Genomic DNA, 19,318 nt, shown 5'->3' with positions numbered 1-19,318 from the left:
CGCGATGTCGAAACGCCAAACATCAGCATAAAAAAATCTGTCATGGAAAATTTTAATTTGGATAGTACATCGTGTACAGCTCGTCGAGATGAGTCGATTGCTGCATCGCTGACCATCAACAGACTAAAAACGATTGCATCACGGACATGATGCGAGAGCCGGGGTACTATGGTAACCCCAGGGTACCATAGTACCGCCATAAAGTTAAAATGTCCATGAGACAGAGTCACTTAAGGTTTTTGTTTTTACATTTTTACCATCTTTATTTTTTCGTTCATTATCATATCTAGTTTGTACTGTTTTATGCACTGCATAATTTGTGAGTATTTCGGATGATTCATAAAATTAGTTGATTCTTACAAGTACAATTTGTTGCATGGATATTGGGTCTCTTGAGCATAAGCATCGATTTTGCTTGATGCATATGTGCGCGAGTACATACGATCACCACGGATTCTGCCCGAATTAAGTTAAAGGTCAATCCTGACTGCAGCCAAATACATTTCATTTCGGGAATTAATCGGGATGTTATGTTAAAAGCTTAACGTTAAAGGCTTAAATGAGTTGGTGATCGCTTGCTGGGGTCATAGCCCAAATACAATTTTTTTTAGCTTTCATTCACAAACGAGAGGGAGCTCAAGAGAGACATTCTAGAAGGCAATTGGCCTACTTTCCCACACTGGCGAGACATCTCGGGAGAGGTGGGAGTTTCCCACAAATTCATACGTAAAATTACATTTTGTTTCAATTTAAAGCTTTCGTGACGGCAGGCATTCATCTTCTTGGTTTTTTCAGTAAAGTCACGTAGAATGGAAATAATAAAATAATAAAAATTTCACATTTTAAATAATTCTCACGACGTTTCGGCCACAGGTCGCGACTCTAAGACCTGTTCTTCACCTGAGGATGGCTGCTTGCATTGTGGCCGAAACGTCGTGAGAATTATTTTATTATGATTTATTTTTATTATTGTATTATTTCCATTCTACGTGACTTTACCGAAAGAACCAAGAAGATTACATTTTGTATTTACACATACACGGCCACCCTTTCTCATTATTTCAGTAGAACTTGTATTGCATTGCTCCAACTGTGAAGTCTATTCATATGTTACACTTGTAAGAACGATTTTACATTAATTTCTTGTGGGGGTTTTTCTTTCAAATGTGATCCAATATATTTTTCATTTTCCAGCTGTGATATTTTACTTAAAGTGAATGGATGCATCATTTTGTCAGTTAAATAAAATTTAAAAAAACATTTTAAATTTCAAATAAATTATATGGCAGTGCCTGAAGGCTGGATCAACCAAATTAACTACAATTGTAAAAAAAAATGTTTCAATCATTTTTTTCACCGCACTTACTACACAGCTGTTGAGTCTATGCCCGAAGGCCCAATATGTCAAACTGCTTCTGACGGCCAGACTGACACCGTCCTGCTGTATAGAAACGTGAAACCTCGTACCCCATGTGTTGTGGGTTGTTTTGGTAAAACGATAAACCTGTTTGATATGTTGGCATTGCGCGTAAAAATAACTTAACATTACACATTGATTAACACCCAAATAACTAACTGCGAAAGATTATAACACCGTGGGACCGAGGGACAAGAAGGGAAAGCTGATAGCGGGGTGGCAGTCGGCACCGCTGAGGAGGCAATTACACATCGCGGAGGTGAAAATTCTCGTTAGGAAAATTATCGTAGCGTAAAATAGTTATATTTAAACACTGTTAATTAATGCCTATAAATACAAATAAAAACTGCAATTTATTCCTATGAGTAAAGTGGAATCATTTTTTTAAAAAAACAATGCCGAAATTTCGCTGCACTGCAACTTCTGTGCATCTTGGAGTTCCTTGATAGATGCGATGCGCCCATTTAGGCTGCCAGTGATTTGCAGTAATCGTGCTCGCTTATTGAGAGATGTGTGGGTGGTGCACAGTAACAAGTGCAGTTTTGTAAGAGTATTATGCATTTGTCCTCCTGGCACTTTGATACATTTTCACGATTCCGAGGTCACGATTGGACTCAAGGATCGGTGGCTTGTACTTCTATTGCAGTGAATGTAGCACCTCAAGTGCAATTCAATGCGCGTTATCGCGAGCGCCGGAATAGATTTCAGTCGACGGATTGACGCTTCTCTTTCATGCTGTTTGCATTTATCATGCTGACATCATCATGTGCGCAACATAATCTACTAACATTCCATAATTTTGGTCCACATTTGTAAAAAGCCTACATCAACGTTCATTTACCGTCCGATGGATGAACACCGCATGTGAGAAAATGAAGCTTTGAGACAGGCAGCGGTGGGGCAGGACCGTCCCTGCCTCGCCACACCCCAAGACACAACTAAATCCATGCCAATACCTCGCGGCTATTTCTGAAGCGATGCATCCTGGCTTAAAGTGCCAGGATTTAAGTCTCCGCTTTTGGCAGAGGAAACCTACAAAAAGTGGGGGCCACAAATGGGTTTTACGACACTCCGGACGACGCAGGAAATAGCTGCGGGGTGCACAACCGGTCCTAATCGCCTAGATTGGTAATGGAAGAAGATAGTGTGCCACAAACCCTTCTCAACAGATCAATAAGCAGGTCGATAAATATAGGTCCCTTTCTCGGGTGTTGGTAAGTAGCTTCGAGAAAAAATTTGTCCAGAGAAGTATTAGAGGAATGCAGGAAAAGCATTTTTTTTTTAAATATAAGATTTTATGGATTAGGCATGATTGTTAAAGAGAAATGTAATATTTATTCATGCAGTGGTCAGATTTGAATTCTCAAATATCGCTGTACAGGGGGCTTCAAAAATTGTTTAACAATTCTGAGAATTTGCAACAATGCCACGAGAAATGTGCCTCCGGGCTCTGGAGGCCACCTGGAGAAGATTCCAGGCACGTGTTGACATTGATGGCGAATAAGTGGAGACTTTTTTTATTTTTTAAGCTATTAACATACATTTGTTATCATGTTACTGTGTATTATCCGTTCTTTTTCCATTAAAACGATAGTCCCATACAAGTGTTAACCTTTTTTTGAAGTACTCTGTATTTGCCAATAACACTGATTATAATTGTCTGAATTTCGATTTAAAGCTTTCGTGACTGCAGGGATTCATATTCTTGGTTCTTTCGGTAAAGTCACGTAGAAGGGAAATAATAAAATAATAAAAACAAAACAATTAAATTCTCATGACGTTTCGATTGCAACACAAGCAATCATCATCAGATGTGAAAACCACAGCAAGAACATTTTCTTACGTGACTTTACCGAAAGAACCAAGAATATAATTGTCTGCTTGTACTGAGAGACAGAAAGAGAAACGCACGGATCAGAAAACATATGCAGGTTAAAGACATAATTATAATTCATCTTCTTGGTTCTTTCGGTAAAGTCACGTAGAAGGGAAATAATAAAATAATAAAAGTAAAACATTATAAAGTAATATAATAAAAAAAGAATTTATTTTATTATTTCCCTTCTACGTGATTTTACCGAAAGAACCAAGAAGATGAATCCCTGCAGTCACGAAAGCTTTAAATCGAAAAATAATTATAATTGTTAAGGAAAGTTATGTGGGCGTCGCCAGGAGGGACGATGGTCAATGGGCAAATCCAAGGGCAGAGTGGTAGCCAAGGGATGAAGCACGCTTTGAGAGGACCTGTACCGGGGGAGATGGAATAATGAAATGAGCTCGTGTGCAGGTGCTGGGTGCATTGTTGTGTCACAGGATGGTGAGAGATGGCAACAGTTTGGGGAGGCCTTCATCCAACAGCAGATTGTTCATGGCTGATGATGATGATAATAGTCCGATGTTTGGAGCGGTGGTGCTTCTTCCGAGGAGCAGAGCGAGAGGGCAGAAAGAGTGACTGGTTTTATAGTTGGAGATCGAACGTTACACTGTGGTTCACTGAGGCAAATTTCTTTTTTAATAGTTGACATGGGCAGTTATTCATTCATATACATTGAGTAGTAATAAAAACCTCAGAAAAGTCGAAAACATAATGTACATATAAACTGATTTGAAGTAAACGTAACATTCTTGAATGAACGTACGAAACTTTATCGTGGGAACGTTGACAATGTCGGTGGGTACGGTTTAAAGGCCCATCGTTAAATTAACTCCATTCGTTATACTCGCACTGCTTGACTTTCCAATTCCCTCCTCCCATCGTCTCTCTTTCCAAAGTTCGAACAAAAAAAACCCTTGTTCAATTCAAGAAAGTATTAACTCTTATCTATCACGACTTTAATATCGCTGTTTGTTGCTTGGCCCTTGGTATTATTATTTTTTTGGTGAGCCTACAGGCCCGTGCTCAACAACCACGACTATAAAAAGTCAGCCTATTGTGCGTTTTTTTATCATTTCCTGCAATGCTGCAGTGTTTATGATAAATGTGGCAAGGTTTTTTTATTTGCTTGCGCTTGTGTACCACGGACAACGTAGTCCCTTGCAGCTTTGTTTAATTTTCTTTGCTTAAGTCGGTGATGGATGTCTTCGGGACTAGGTCTGCTGACTGCTGGTAAAGCCAACTGCTCTGTCACATGTAATGCAATACTTTACTGTTACAATGATTTTGTTTATTGCGCAGCAGTGAAATACAAAAAATCATTTCTAGGCACTGAGCAGGAAAGGCAATGAGCACCGAATAGTTGTTATACAAATAAACTCGACACATTCGTCAATAACGCCGTGACCTTAAAAGGGAAAACAAAAGTAGGCGACGTTTTGTGCAACGGCCCTCCTTCAAAGCACCAACAAGTTAGTAAACAAATGCTAGAGAGGACGGTACCTGCCGGATTGTTGTCCAGTTCAATCTCCCAAATAGCAGTCACAAGGAACACGACATTATTATTATTGTGTTCTTATATTATCTCTCTAGCGGTGGCTCATGTCAAAGAACTCCAAAAATATATTTTATAGAAAGAAGAATAAAAATCCTAGAGAAATTAAAACATGAGCAAGATTTAACATGTTCAAAGCCCACAAAGCCATCCTTAATGCATGGAAACCACACGAGGAGCGCTCCCCCCGACACCCCACTGGTGCAATGCCCTGTTCCGTCTCGCCTCAATTGAACACCTCGGCTATATACTGGGAAGGCTGCAAGATTTCCCCAAAAAAAGGACGTGACACCCATTTATGCATTCACCTCTTGAGCTCACTACAACGGCATCCTCCAGTCACTGAGGTGCTAGAGCAGATACAGACTTGAGACTTCATTTGCGTGGCCCAATGTACAGCCCCCCCCCACCCACCCACATCCTCGGAACAAATCCTAGGTAACATTTTTTTTATTTTACCAAGTAAGGCCCACTGAGCTATATGGCTCTTTTTCAGAAGCGACTAGGCCACAAATGATAGCTCAATGAAGTGGCTTATCGCGTGGAAATTTGTAGCAGCCAAATCCTCTAAATGCACGCTGTTTTTAATCGCGTGCGGGGAAAAACCGGAGGACCCAGAGAAAAATCTAAGCGACCATGGGGAGAGAGGCAGGGTTGGGATCGAACCCACGCCCTCCTGCATACCAGGCGAGATAAACCCCAGGAATAACGGAGGAACAAACTTGAATGATGTAATCCAATCCAGACAAGTCTATTGCCACAACTCTAACGATCTGGGAAAATAAGTTATATTAAAACGGCAGATGAGAACATGTGGATCTGAAGACAATGGAAAATAATTTCAAATGAGATTATACGTTATTTTAAAGTTCTCCACCACATGCATATTTAAATGTACATAGCCTTTGTGGTTAGAACAGTCTATTATAACGTGTGCATCACATTTAGGGTGCCCATTGCATTGTGGGGAGCGGTAGCATGCTGCGCTATGAACCCAGCGACCCGAGTTCGATTCCCACTCACGGCCAACACCAGTGACGATTATTTGAACCGGTCCTGCGCCTCCCCTAGGTCGACTCAGCCTCAAATGAGTAACTGGTGTGGTGTGTAAACATCGTCACTGGGGAGACAAAGGCGGCCAGGTGTGGTGCTGGCCACCCAGCCCCTCTGGCCTTCATAGGTGCTTGCTCACAGCACTTGCCCAAACTGTCTGTTATGACTATACGGGGGATCTGTGTCTTTGTCTTTTGTCATTACATTGTGGATTTTCCCAGTGTCATGCGATGTAACAATTACTTTATTGTAATCTTGGTGTATATTATTTGAGGGATAACTTGTAGTTGATCTATTTGGGAATATGAAGTCATACAGGCACGAGATTCTGTTTTTGTTAAGTTTGTTTTTGCCCAGAAGCCAGTCAGCCGTACAGTTTTATAACAACTGAAATTTGCATATCTAAGAAATTAGGATTTCATAGCAGAGAAAGTTGCAGTTATCAAGGTCCTATCAAGAAATCCTGCAGTGTTGTCAGAGACAATATAATTTATAGATATGTTTAATGAAGGTTTAACATGGTCGGACATGTGAGAAGTGGAAATGAATTGGGGTCAAGATAGTGCAGAAATTACAAGCCCGTTTAAGTGAGTTTAATATTCGTGCTAAGGAGTTAGAGCATTTACAAATATTAAGTGGGTTATTAGCACGAAGAGGTTCTCCTGTGCCTGGTGTTTTAAGTGGTATTATAAAATGGGCAATCGTTGATATATTTGCCCAGAATTGAGAGGGACAATGGGGCACTTGCTTGGAAATGAGTTGTAAGCAGCTCAATTAGGCTGCCCTCTGCAAGAAAGGACAAAGAAATGAAGATGTGTTTTGCGGTGCAGTCTTGTCAATACGCCATGTAATGCGGTAATGACTCGCCGGTAATTGAAAAGGAGAGACATCTTTTGAGCGTGGGCGTTAAGCCTCATACCTTGCACAGACCCGTGCCACGCAGCATTTGTTTTTATTACTATTTTGACAGGTTTATATGCGACTCTCAGTTAGGCCTCAGGGCATCAGTGCACAAGCAGACTGCGATTGCATCCGCAAGTGCAAATCTCTGTCGCAAATGGAATATTCCCGTTTCTTGAGCCACATTCTGCTTCTGGGAAGGTTTTTTTAATTTCATTAAACAGCGGTAGTTTAGCATTAAGGCATTATCCACAGCCTCGATAGTCTCATCATGGCCACATCATCAGACCTATAACTCCCTCATTATATTACTGTTGTTTTCCCCGTTGATTGCGTTTGCATTTGAAATCGCCGAGAATTCCCGACCTCATCAGATCTCAGAAGCTAAGAAGACTCGAGCGCGGATAGTGCCAGCTTGGGCATAATGCATAAACCATTTGATGTAGGCGGCTGCTGTACGGCTATGTAATCAGCACGGGGAAGTTCAGCAATATTGTTGTTGCCCTGTACTGTGCCCCTAAGCTGCCTTTACCAACAGGCACTGACCAACGTGGTGAATCACAGTCGAATTGCTCCGACGAACCGTTACTCATCCGGAAAGTGGATTGAGAAAAGAGCTCTGCGTGGACATTTTTTTGTATGTGTGGCCTTTTTTTTCAGCTGTGTGCGTGTGTGTGTAGCCTCCTGCACTCCGAACTCATCAGCTGTGGCTTCTACTGCTATTGGCATCTGCGCCGTGCAGCAAGGGCACTTGTTTCCGGATGCAATGGCATTCAGAAGCAGCCGTGCCATTATTAAACAGGAACACTCAATAACTTCTGTTGCCAAGTTATAATAAGTGCTGGGAGGCAGCAGCATCACTCAACAGTTTACATGGCATAATTAGTAAGAGAGGACGATTGGGGAGGAAGACCCTCATGCAAAAGAGGCATCCGACCAGATGCGATTATAACTCTTGATAAGTGAGCCGTCAAAATGAAACCAGTTGGTCAGTTACCGACTTTCTGTGCTGCTATATACTGCCATTAAAGTTTGTAAGATGTCATCTAAATAAGAAAAAAATGTTCCCTCGTCCTAATTCAATTCTATATTTGTATCTGTCTCTCCGTTTCTCTCTCTCTCATCTCTCTATCTCTCTGTCTGTGTGTCTCCTCTCTGTCTCTCTCTCCGTCTGCCTCGTGTCTTCCTCGATCTCTTTCTCTTCTCCCTGAATGAAAAAAAACAAACCCCATCAGTTCTTCCCGTACGGCGACGCGTCCAAGTTTGCTCAGCACGCCTTCCGGACCTTTGACAAGAACAGCGATGGCACCATCGACTTCCGGGAGTTCATCTGCGCACTGAGCGTCACGTCCCGTGGCAACTTCGAGCAGAAGCTCAACTGGGCCTTCAACATGTACGACCTAGACGGGGACGGATACATCTCACGCGTCGAGATGCTGGAGATCATCGAGGTGCCGCTCTCGCCCCCACCCCACTCGACCCCCCCCCCGCACTCGCCCACCACTTGCCAATTAATCAGAGCGCTCTGATTAATTTCATCCACGGTTATGTTGCAAATTCACTCTGAGTGCCTGTGGGGGGGAAACCCTACCTGGAAGGCGCCAAAACCTCATCAGAACACCAAAGTTAAGCAGGGTTGGACCTGAATCGAGATGCTGTTGACTGCTCTGCTGGGTAGTACAGCAAAAATCCACTGTTGCACTGTGTTATGTCCCAAGAACTATGCTGCCCGCCTTCACCAACTCAAACTAATCAATGTGATGAAGTTTGGTCAAATAACTCCAGTGACCAACCCGGTGTGAGGAGGCCTTCATCCAGCAGTGGATTGATAGAGGACTGTAAATTGTGTTGGTATCAGGACACAGGACAAAACTCTTCCATGTGAAACTCTACATCACATCTTGGTTCCGGCTACATCACTCTGAATGCCCCAGATCTTGTCAGATCTCGGAAGCTAAGGTGAGGTGAGCCTGGTTAGTACTTGGATGAGAATAAGGGAATAGCAGGTGTTGAAGGCTTGGGCAGGGGTTTGGCCAAAAAATGGTGGTAAAGAAATGTATTAATAAATCTGTGCGGAGGTTTGAGTGTTACCTTCTCAAATGATAGATTTTATTTTCCTTCCCGGGACTCCGGTTTCCAAGGGGAATTAGCCACTAAATCTCACCGTAGCACCTTCTGGAAGATAATGTAAGACTCAGCAAAGCTTTAGTGTGTAACTAAGAGACATTACAATGGTAATGATACGATTGGAAAAGTCACGTAGATAGAAAAAATAATAAAATAAAACACGACGTTTTGGTCGCAACACAAGCGGCCGTCTTGCGCCCGAAACTTCGTGTTTTCTTTTATTGTTTTTTCTATCCACGTGACTTTACCGAAAGAACCAGAGAGTATAGATTCCTGCAGTCACGAAAGCTTCAAATCAAGAATGATTTGAAAAGCCCATGGAATATAGCACTACGTAAATATGTTGGAGTCACTTCCATAGGTTTCTTATCAATAGGAGACAACGTTTCATTATTCCCTGTAAAGAGCGTTCATCGCATGGCAATCAACTTGAACATTGTATTGCTCAGAGTAGGAGTTTGCTCAATGAAGTGAAAACCAACATTTTATGACGGTACTTGCGTGTGCAGTCTGGCAAATGGACTGAGAACATCAAACGCTCATGATTTGTTGATTGGTAGTGATGACAACATCACACATTGTAAATATTTGTCAACAAGGTATTTTCAAATATTCCTCTGTGGTCATTCGCAAATAACCTTGGTAATTACCTCGTATAGGAATTACCGAGCAGAGGCAGCAGGAATCCCAGCACTGCCTCTGAGCAAACTGGCTGAGTGACAGACACCCTGATTGCTACACCTACCCAATGTGACATCCTTCCAAGTCGCCCTGCAATCACACGCGGCTCCGTCTTCTTGGGGCACTCTCTTCATGAGACACGTAGACCTGAGTAGCTGTACCGGATAGGAGCACCCATACCAGTCACGTACTCGGCGACACAAAATGTGCTTCCTTCACCAACTCGCACTGACCGCGTGGTGAAGTATGGCTGATTTGCCACAAGCCTTGGCTCCGTGAGACCTCGGCAGTTGTACTTCCGCTGACAGCTTCATTCGCCGGCTCGCAACGCCTCGCTGTCTCTCACGGAGGCAACGGCGCTCCTCATATTAGCGCTTGGAATTGCTCCGACGCGTGTCTGATTTGACGAATCCCTACCTAGAGGAGAAACGCTCGTCGATATGCAGCAACGCAGAGTGAATACAATATATAATGTGTGTACACACAGACAGCACATGAGTGCACTGGGCAAGGACGTGACCTGTTTCCAAAATTGTCTAACCTTTCGATACAATTCAATTCGGTTTGAAATAGCGTTGGCTCAAGATCTCCAGATGCTTTGTGGCACAGTTATACATCAAGGGTACGAGATAAGGCACAAGCAAGTATTAATGAATCTCACCTCAAGAATCTTTGCCAATTTAATTAAAGGACAATCAGTATCTCCCTCCAAGGAATGGTTACTCTTTATTTGAGACATTTGCCATCAGCTGTAGATCCATGTTTAAATGGTATTCAGCAAACGGCAGTACGTCAGGGGATTCTTGAGTCGATCTGTGTAGGGCTTTGAATATTATACCTTTAATGTGCCTGCGTTTTTTCCATGTACTCCAGTTTCCTAACATATGCCAAAGATAAAATTATGGAATTGGTCAAACACCCCAATGCAGTCTTGAGACTCGGTGAAGGTTTCCTTATAAAGGACATCGTTATTAACTTTCTCTTGCTCCTACTTTCAGAACTATCAACAGCACATTGTTTGTCCCATCTCCCTTCTAACACTGTTGGCATTCATGACATGCTAAGCACCCATGAGCAGTAAATGTGGCCTTGCCTCCCAAAATCTTTCGGAAAAAGCCTGCCACCCAAAAGACCGATCAGTGTTTTGTCAGCGAGGTAGGTTGGATTGTGCCACCGGCAAAAATTATCATTTGTTTCATAAGGTGGTCCTGGAGTTGGGCCGTCACACACTAGACTTAAATCATTTCCCATCGGATTGAAGCTGACACCTAAGTTGGACAGAGAGTGTTGGTGGCTCAAATCCAGAATCGTTAATTGGGCAATGCCCAGTTTCCCAGTAACTGAGGCAGACCCAAAGCAGTGAGTTAAACAACTTATTTTGGTCCAATTATTTCATAGCACTGTATACATTTTTGTGTACGTATTCTGACATTTTCTATTGCTTTCATTGACAGAAGAAATTCCTAACTTTAGGTTTGCTTGTTATCTGAACATTATAATAATCATATAAACCCTGCGTCAATCAACAATTAGGTAAAGGCCTTCCCATGTCATGTCATTCTTGGGGTTTGTTTAACCATACGTCATCACGTCAATCAATAAGCGTTGGTGAAGGGGTGGCCCAGGATTGGCTTGGCTGTCACTCGCCACCCGCGTTCGCCACGGCCAAGAATCAAACTCAGGTCACCAGGTTCATAGTGTGGGGCATTAACTCTTGTACTACTGTTCTACCCCACTTGTTATTTGTTGTGCAAGATATCTGAAGCGACACAAATTGAATTACTATAACTGCATATGTATAATACTTAGGCTGAATCTACCATAAGGTTGATCCTATCTGGTAAGCAATACCATTGATTCTCCAGACCATAATTTAATGGGGCCAAATTTAAAATATTTGAGTGGTGACTATACTACACTAGGAACCTGGTTATCTAAGTTTGATTCTCAGCCACTTTTAAACACTTAAAATCTAGATGTCAAAACTAATTTCTTTAGAACTGCTTTTTGTGTTTAGTTTGCTGTCCTTCCGTTGCACCTCCGATTAGCACAGTTGGCTATGTACGGTACGAAAGAAGTTCAACACACATACATCAGTGGTGATATATGAACCAGTGCTTGGGCCCCCCTTTAACAATCCACACTGACCAGCGTGGTGCATTATAGCGAATCAAAATGTCTGTAATTATTATTTATTGTAAGTAAAGATTCGACTACAATAGTCCCAAATGTACGCTTTGTAGGCCTTCTATAACCTATTTACATTCACCAACCCACCAATTTAAGAACGAGACAAAGGTGAACTCCGTCGCATCGTCCACGCGTTGTTGTTCTGCAGGCAATCTACAAGATGGTGGGCACGGTGATCATGATGAAGATGAACGAGGATGGCCTCACGCCCGAGCAGCGCGTCGACAAGATCTTCAGCAAGATGGACAAGAACAACGACTGCCTCATCTCCCTGGAGGAGTTCAAGGAGGCGGCACGCAGCGACCCGTCCATCGTGCTCCTGCTCCAGTGCGACATCCAGAAATAGACGGGGGAGGGGGGGCGTTCCTCGCCACCGTCGCCGCTGCTTGACCACATTTGTACGTTCGGGGGGGCAGTGCGCAGCGGTGGGTGGTGTCGAAAAGGAGAGGTGGGTTGGTGTGGCAGAGGGATTCTGTGTGTGAGGGAGGGAGGGTGGCATGAATAAAGTGTTAGCACAAGAACGGTTTAGGTCTGGGATTAGGGTTCTAGCGATTTCTGCATCGTAATGGGGTTTTCTGTTTGCCTGTCGCTTGTCATTTCAAATGCTTGTTTCATGACGCATTAGTGCTAAGCTAAGAAGTCATTCATTACCTCGATCGATCTGTCAATCAATAGCCTTCATTCACAACCAGGCGGCATCCCCATCTGATATGAAATGTATTCTGTAAGCTATGGTCTAGGAGACTGTGCAAAGGTCCGTTATATTATATTTTCGTATTTGCTGTGACACAGGAACACACTGGCCTACTTGTTTGAATAGTACGATAGACATATGTTTTAGTGTCTGGTAAAAATGTAACAACTGACAATAAGAAGATATGAACATCTTTTATGGAACTCGTAAAAATTGAAAAAATTCAAAAGTATCATTAAAATGTTTAAAAAAACATTTTGATATGATAATTGGTTCTTTACCCTTCTATCTGGCAACAAAACTGACACCTTTTTACAAGGAGTCATGTTTGCATAGACCGCAATACCTGCAGTCATAATACAAACAAAAGAACATAACTCTGATAATGTGCACTGTCCTTAAAGTTGATTGATCCACACCCGAGACAGCTTTCCTTAGAGCCTAGTCTCATATGGGTTGGACCAGATGACGCCAAAAGGCGCACAACTCAAAGACAATGCACCATCAGAGTATGAGAGCTTGGGGCAAGCATCTACACTATGGGAACCTCATTTGCCAGTAAAAATATGATAATTGGTTCTTTACCCTTCTATCTGGCAACAAAACTGACACCTTTTTTACAAGGAGTCATGTTTGCATAGACCGCAATACCTGCAGTCATAATACAAACAAAAGAACATAACTCTGATAATGTGCACTGTCCTTAAAGTTGTCCTTAAAGTATCAACTTTAAGGACAGTGCACATTATCAGAGTTATGTTCTTTTGTTTGTATTATGACTGCAGGTATTGCGGTCTATGCAAACATGACTCCTTGTAAAAAGGTGTCAGTTTTGTTGCCAGATAGAAGGGTAAAGAACCAATTATCATATTTTTACTGGCAAATGAGGTTCCCATAGTGTAAACATTTTGATAATTTAACACTGTCACAAGTTAACAATTTACTACGATTAAAAAAACATTTGGGTTCCATTAGCCACAAAGCTCCATTATGCACATGGCACAACCATCACATTATTAATGCAGTTTAGAATGTATTCTCTAATTAAACATTTGAAAACGTTTCTCATTGATGAGCACTTAGGAAATGTTCTATCAATTACATATCGACCACACAGAAACGGGGTTTTAATTTGCTTCTGGTGAAATGCTCAAGCACCCACCAGGCGACACAGGGAGACCAAATTCTAATTTAGTTTAGTTCCAGCCACATGAGACTCGTTGCAGAGACACCATCGTCGGTGTCTCTGCAACGAGCGTGTCCTCCTTCCACCATCCAAGAAACTTCCACCGTGATCCCTTTCACACCCCCCCCCCGCCCCGAGTTCATCGCATTTCAATCCCAAGTCCTCCGAAACACCGTCGTGTTATTTTTCCGTTGCCCTTTGAGGGCACATCATCAACTCGCAGTCGCGGTACGGGTGACCGTGTGCCTCGGCCCCTTCAGCGCAGTGGGCAGCGTAAAGTTGCGCGGCGTTCCGTGGCCGATTGTCAAGGTGAACCCCGTGAAAGAGTCGCGGGATGTTTAGTCGCTTTCACGGTTCGAGCAGCCGCACAGGCAGGCGCAGGCAAACGCTGCTGGCTCTGTCTCGCGGAAGATTTTCAAGTCATTTATCTGCAAACGTTACCGTCGCCCCCTGCACGTACTCACGGTGATGTCGCCTCTCTCCACCGACTCCCTGCGCTGTCGATGGTGGGCGGCCTGGCTCCTAATGCAATCCGTTTTGTTTATTCGTCATTGTGAACAATTAGGAGCCCTGAAAATTAGCCCAGTGTAAAAGTGTAAAGACCGTATCACCAGAATACCCGGATTGAGAAGGGTCTCGCATCGTTAGCCGGCGTGGAAATGTATGGCTGCAATTATTTGTGGCTCTGATTTGGGATTTTTTCATTTCCTTTTATTGTTTTCCAGCATAATTGCTGCGTGATTCCTTCGACATTGAGAAAGTAAAGAGCATTAAACGGCAATAAAAAATATCATGGAGCGCTCGTTAGAAAAAAAATTGAAAAGTGCCATCGGCTGAGTGGTTCACGCGACTCATAATGGCCGTGTCGGAGCAATGAGCCAGCAATGCTGAAATCCTGGGTTCAACTTAACTGGAGGAATCATATTGACTGTTAAGACAAAAAAGTGGTCTTGTGCGGGATGCATTGTGAGACGGATTGATGGTCCGATGGATTGAGAGGTCGTACTCAGATTGTAAATGCTATGAGTTTACTCTCCAACACACCGGTGTGCTGTACTAGCAAACAAATTGCCATGTTCTGTTTACGTGACAAACCTTACTAATTGGCTGTTTCGGGTGATGGCGGGTTTAACAACACATTTATATTTACGCGATCTATCCCAACAAACATCTATTATTGGTTGAGACTGATGATGGAGTGGCAGCCAAAGGTAGGAAGATGCCCGAGATGGCGACTGCTGTGAAAACGTACTGATCAGATCAGCTCATGCAGATGCTCAAGATGGATAGTTACATTGCAAGACCGTGACGGATTGTGATGACTTGGATAAATTACGGCTCAAGATGATAATACTTAATGGGCTCTCTCCCAAGTGTAATGAATTAATGACTTTAACCCGCTCTCCAAACAAGTTTACAAAATTACCATCGCTTAGCTTGGCTTAGCCCTTAGCTCTCTGGGATGATCGGCGCCGCGCGAGCCTCCGCTGATTGAAGGGGTTCAGAAAAGACAGGTCGTCATCTCGAGCCATGACCCCGATAGCACGACTGGGATTTAATCAGTGGCGGAGAGCTAACATGAGCAGATACTTTAAAGTAGCGGAGCAACGGACAGAACATCCGATTTAGAAACCCCAAAAGAAACGGCAATTCCTTGAAGACGCTGGGGCTGATGTCGCAAATTGTCGTGGAGCCGGCAGAAGTGGGTTTCACACCGCGCGCACTCACGGCTGCTGGCGTGGGCACGCGTAGGATGCGTGGGCACACAAGCGCGCAGCGTTCCCTGTGTCGGCAGAGAGAGAGGCCCTTCCTTCAGGCTCCCGGAGGTTGCGCGTGTGTCCCGCTGGCTGTCCGCCCCGGTCCGGACAGCCCTAAGTCTTGGAGCAGAACGGGCGTGACTCCACCACTGCGGTTTGCCCTGGGCCGTCTACACGTTTCTTGTGCTCGTGTTCCACGTTGCTCTGCTGCGGTGTTTATCGTCGGTGGCAGGTGTGATGAGCTTTACAGCTATGAATACACCTGTATTTACCTTCGAGGTATGTTTTGTTCCAATTTCTTTTGTAACACCGAAATTGGCTTTATATGCGAAGTCATCGGTGGCCGCACTGAGACTGTCAGACTCGCTATGGTCGAGAGGCTGCTTGAATGTTGATGGGAGCCTGTGATTGTAATCCGGCGTATCAGAAGAGCTGACTACGTCCTGTGATTGAGACCTTCAGTCCTGCAGTGTAACTGAGCTGCCTTGTCGAGGGCGTCCAGTCCGCATCCATTTGTATTGCTTATCGTCAAGTGCTAGATTTAACACGTAGTAGGCTTTCGCGACCAATATCATCCACGAGATGTTTTTGGGTTAGATCGCGTAAATATATAAATGTGTCGTTAAAAACCCGCCACCACCCGCCACAGCCAACTAGTAAGGCTTGTCACGTAAACAGAACAAGCCAATTCGTCATTGGTACAGCACACACATCTACGCCTCTATATAAGGAACGAAACAGGTGGACTTCTCCACAAATCTGGCTGCCGCCTGATGAAGCTGGTTGTAATTACTGGCGAAACGTCGTACTCAGATTCTAAATGTCATGGCTTGGCTCTCTAACACAGCGGTGTGCTGTACTAGTACACTACACTATACACTACACTATACACTACAATATACATTAGTGCTGTACTAGTACACTACACTATACACTACACTACTATACATTACACTGCTATACACTACACTACTATACATTACACTACTATACACTACACTATACACTACACTATACACTACACTATACACTAGTGCTGTACTAGTGACGAATTGGCCACGTTCTGTTTACGTGACAACCCTTACTAGTTGGCCGTGTCGGGTGGTGGCGGGTTTCAACGACACATTTATATATTTATACGCGATCTAACCCCAAAAAAACTCTATTATGGAAGTGCTAGATTGCTGACTGTTTGGGCCATCGCCGCCATCATCGACATCACTGCGCTCGTAATCGCCAACGTGGCGAGGCTATTCTATTTTAAAGCAGTATTGTATTTTTAATTCCACGGGATGCGCGCGTGGCTTTGCTCGGACGGGAGCATGCATCATGAATTCTTGATGGGGGCCGGCGGAGGGGTGGCTGGGTGGCTGGGGGGGGGGGTTCTCCTCCGAGCAGCCACTAATGCGCCTTGAGCGTCCGCTTTGGCGACATCTCGACCGGTGCACGGAAAGCACCTGCAACCGAGGGAGTTTCCGAGCACGGATCCTCTCCTGCACGCGTAATGGAACACATCCGTCAGGGGCCAGCAACAGCTGGCACATTCCACTTTACATTTAGAGTGGGCTGCCCCTCTTCCTCCGCCGCAACGCCCGCGATGCTGTTTACGTACCACAGTAAAATAGGCAGCAGTAACATACTTGCTCGGAAATTATATCTTTCTTTTTTTATAGAACATGTGCCATGGGCTTTCTGCACTGGGGCGGATTCGAAGCGCGTGTGCCTCTCGTTGCGGTGTTTCGCCGAGACGTTTTCATGCCGGGTTAAGTTTTTCGCGCTGAGATGATTGAGGCTTGAGATGAAATGGTTCGGGGAGAAATATTATTGATGAGAATCAGAGTGAAGACTCGTAGAGGTGCCACGGGGGAGGTTTAGAAAGCAGCTACATAGAGAGGATGATAGAGGGACCTCATTTGGCGTTCTCATAGACAAGCGTGTCAGGCCAGTATACTCTGCTCGCATGCACCCCTAACTATCTTTCAATTTGGCGCGCATCGCCTAAACCTGTTTGAGGTCACAGCAGGTTTTGTTTACTTGGCTGTGCGGTGCGTGGCTCATTTCCCCCGTCAGAGCCACGCACGGCGAGTTCATGTTCTGTTCCGTGCGGCAGGAGGGCAACCGGTTGTGTCTCCTGTGCAAGATGCAGTGGGAAGTTAAGTGGATCTAATATCAAAATACCGTTCCCCGGCTCTCGGAGATAAAAACACAGCCAGACAGCGGATATTGGGAGATTTTGCCTCTGAATTTCACGAGCGCCAGCCATCTCCAACCAGTTAGCCCTTGCCCACATTAACCACGCAACATAAAACTGCCTTTTAACGCATGATGCTGAAACTGGCCGAAAGGATTCATATACTGCAAGGGACTCTGGGAAAATGACACGGGCATGGCCGGTCAACGCAAGTGCCACATGCTTGGTTCAGACATCGAGGGGGGGGGGGGGGAGAGAAAACGATTGTGGCTTTAGAATGAAAATCACTCATCGGGTTCTGCCCAATTAATGTTTACATTGCCCTAGGGCCGACAGTCTGTGGCCTGTTTTGCCAATGCAGGTTGTAACGGACACAAGAGGCGCGTTGCGCTCGCATTTTATTTTGTTGTAATATCTTCACACACGTAAAATATGATACCGAATACTGGAATACCGCATTAAACACCAACGTTCACATGTCTGTAAATGTATGTGTATATACACAGTATATAAAACAGGACTCCCTTGGCAGACATTTTGTCTCGTTTCAGCAAGCTTAAACCTGGATAAAGGCTAAATATCGGAAGTGGATCAACCTCTTTATTCCTTTCACGATGTCACTGTCGGTCATGCACTGGGAAGAGACCAAGTGACTGGACAATCTCTCCTATGGCAGCAGCTGTCTCTCCAGTGGCTTACACTTGTCGGTATATTCGACACTATTTTACACTGCGCTGATACACTCCAATTTCAAAATTATTCTTCACTGCAAACATTCGGAAGTGATCAGTGAAACGCGCATGCGGTTCAGGATTTCTTTGAAGAATGGCACTCGGGTGAGCAAGACACACGTGACTTATTTACACGAACCCTGAGAAATATTGAACCATGCACACGCGTAACAGAGCCAGTGAACCACTGCGTATGTGTACATGGCATCTTAGCTCAGCGCCTGTGGCCCCTCTGCTGTACAAACACACGCAACAGATTGTAGGCAGTGAGTGAGTGAATTGTGCTCGATTTGGAAAACTAATGTATGAATCATGAGCATATCCAATAGGTTTTATTATTGACTGAATTATCCGTGCCAGACGACTGAGCTGCTTCCAGCCGTGCAGATGAGTAACTTTGTGTCTGCTACTTAAATCCTCAGAGCTGTGTTTGACCAAATTTATCAGAATGTTTTTTTTATATGAATGCAGTCGTCCGTGACCGCGCTGTGATCATCAACTTGCTACGGCTGAAACGCCTGGTTTAATTGCGCTTTGCTGCCCGGATATGTTGTCTGCTACTCTAGCACTGCGGGCTAAATCCTCCTTACATCGATGATGGCATTACCACGTCCTCGAACCACGGAGCCACCTCACGATTGTGAATCGGTTACGTGGCGTTTATCGTACTCGGTGGTGGGCAGCGGTGGTGAGGGTTAGAATCCCAGGCGCGCAGTCCACGTTCATCTGCAGAATTTAGACTTTGCCTGGCCCGGGTGAGAGTGCATGAGGAGGAACATTGGCGTGGGTGGTGGATGGTGGGTGGTGATGGGTGGGTGATGGGTGGTGGGTGGTGAATGGTGCTGGGTGGGTGATGGATGGTGGTTGGTGATGGGTGGATGGTGGGTGGTGAATGGTCATGGGTGGGTGGTGGATGGTGGTTGGTGATGGGTGGTGGATGGTGGGTGGTGGGTGGTTCCCTGC

General features: G+C 44.4%; 1 protein-coding gene across 1 annotated transcript in view; it reads left to right on the top strand.

Annotated features, from left to right (window-relative positions):
* LOC144722318 (visinin-like protein 1) overlaps positions 1-12,218 on the top strand; it is a 42,772-nt gene extending 30,554 nt beyond the window's left edge. The window contains exons 3-4 of the mRNA XM_078600479.1: positions 8,034-8,249; positions 11,945-12,218. Of these exons, the coding sequence (XP_078456605.1) occupies positions 8,034-8,249; positions 11,945-12,142 (414 nt within the window). The 3' untranslated portion in view covers positions 12,143-12,218. The remainder of the gene's footprint in view (positions 1-8,033; positions 8,250-11,944) is intronic.
* The last annotated feature ends 7,100 nt before the right edge of the window (positions 12,219-19,318 follow it).

The sequence above is a fragment of the Lampetra planeri genome, chromosome 14 (assembly GCF_965212315.1).
Source record: "Lampetra planeri chromosome 14, kcLamPlan1.2.h2, whole genome shotgun sequence".
Classification (NCBI taxonomy): domain Eukaryota; kingdom Metazoa; phylum Chordata; class Hyperoartia; order Petromyzontiformes; family Petromyzontidae; genus Lampetra; species Lampetra planeri.
Note: the sequence above shows the minus strand (reverse complement) of the source record. Positions and strands in the feature narration are given on the sequence as shown.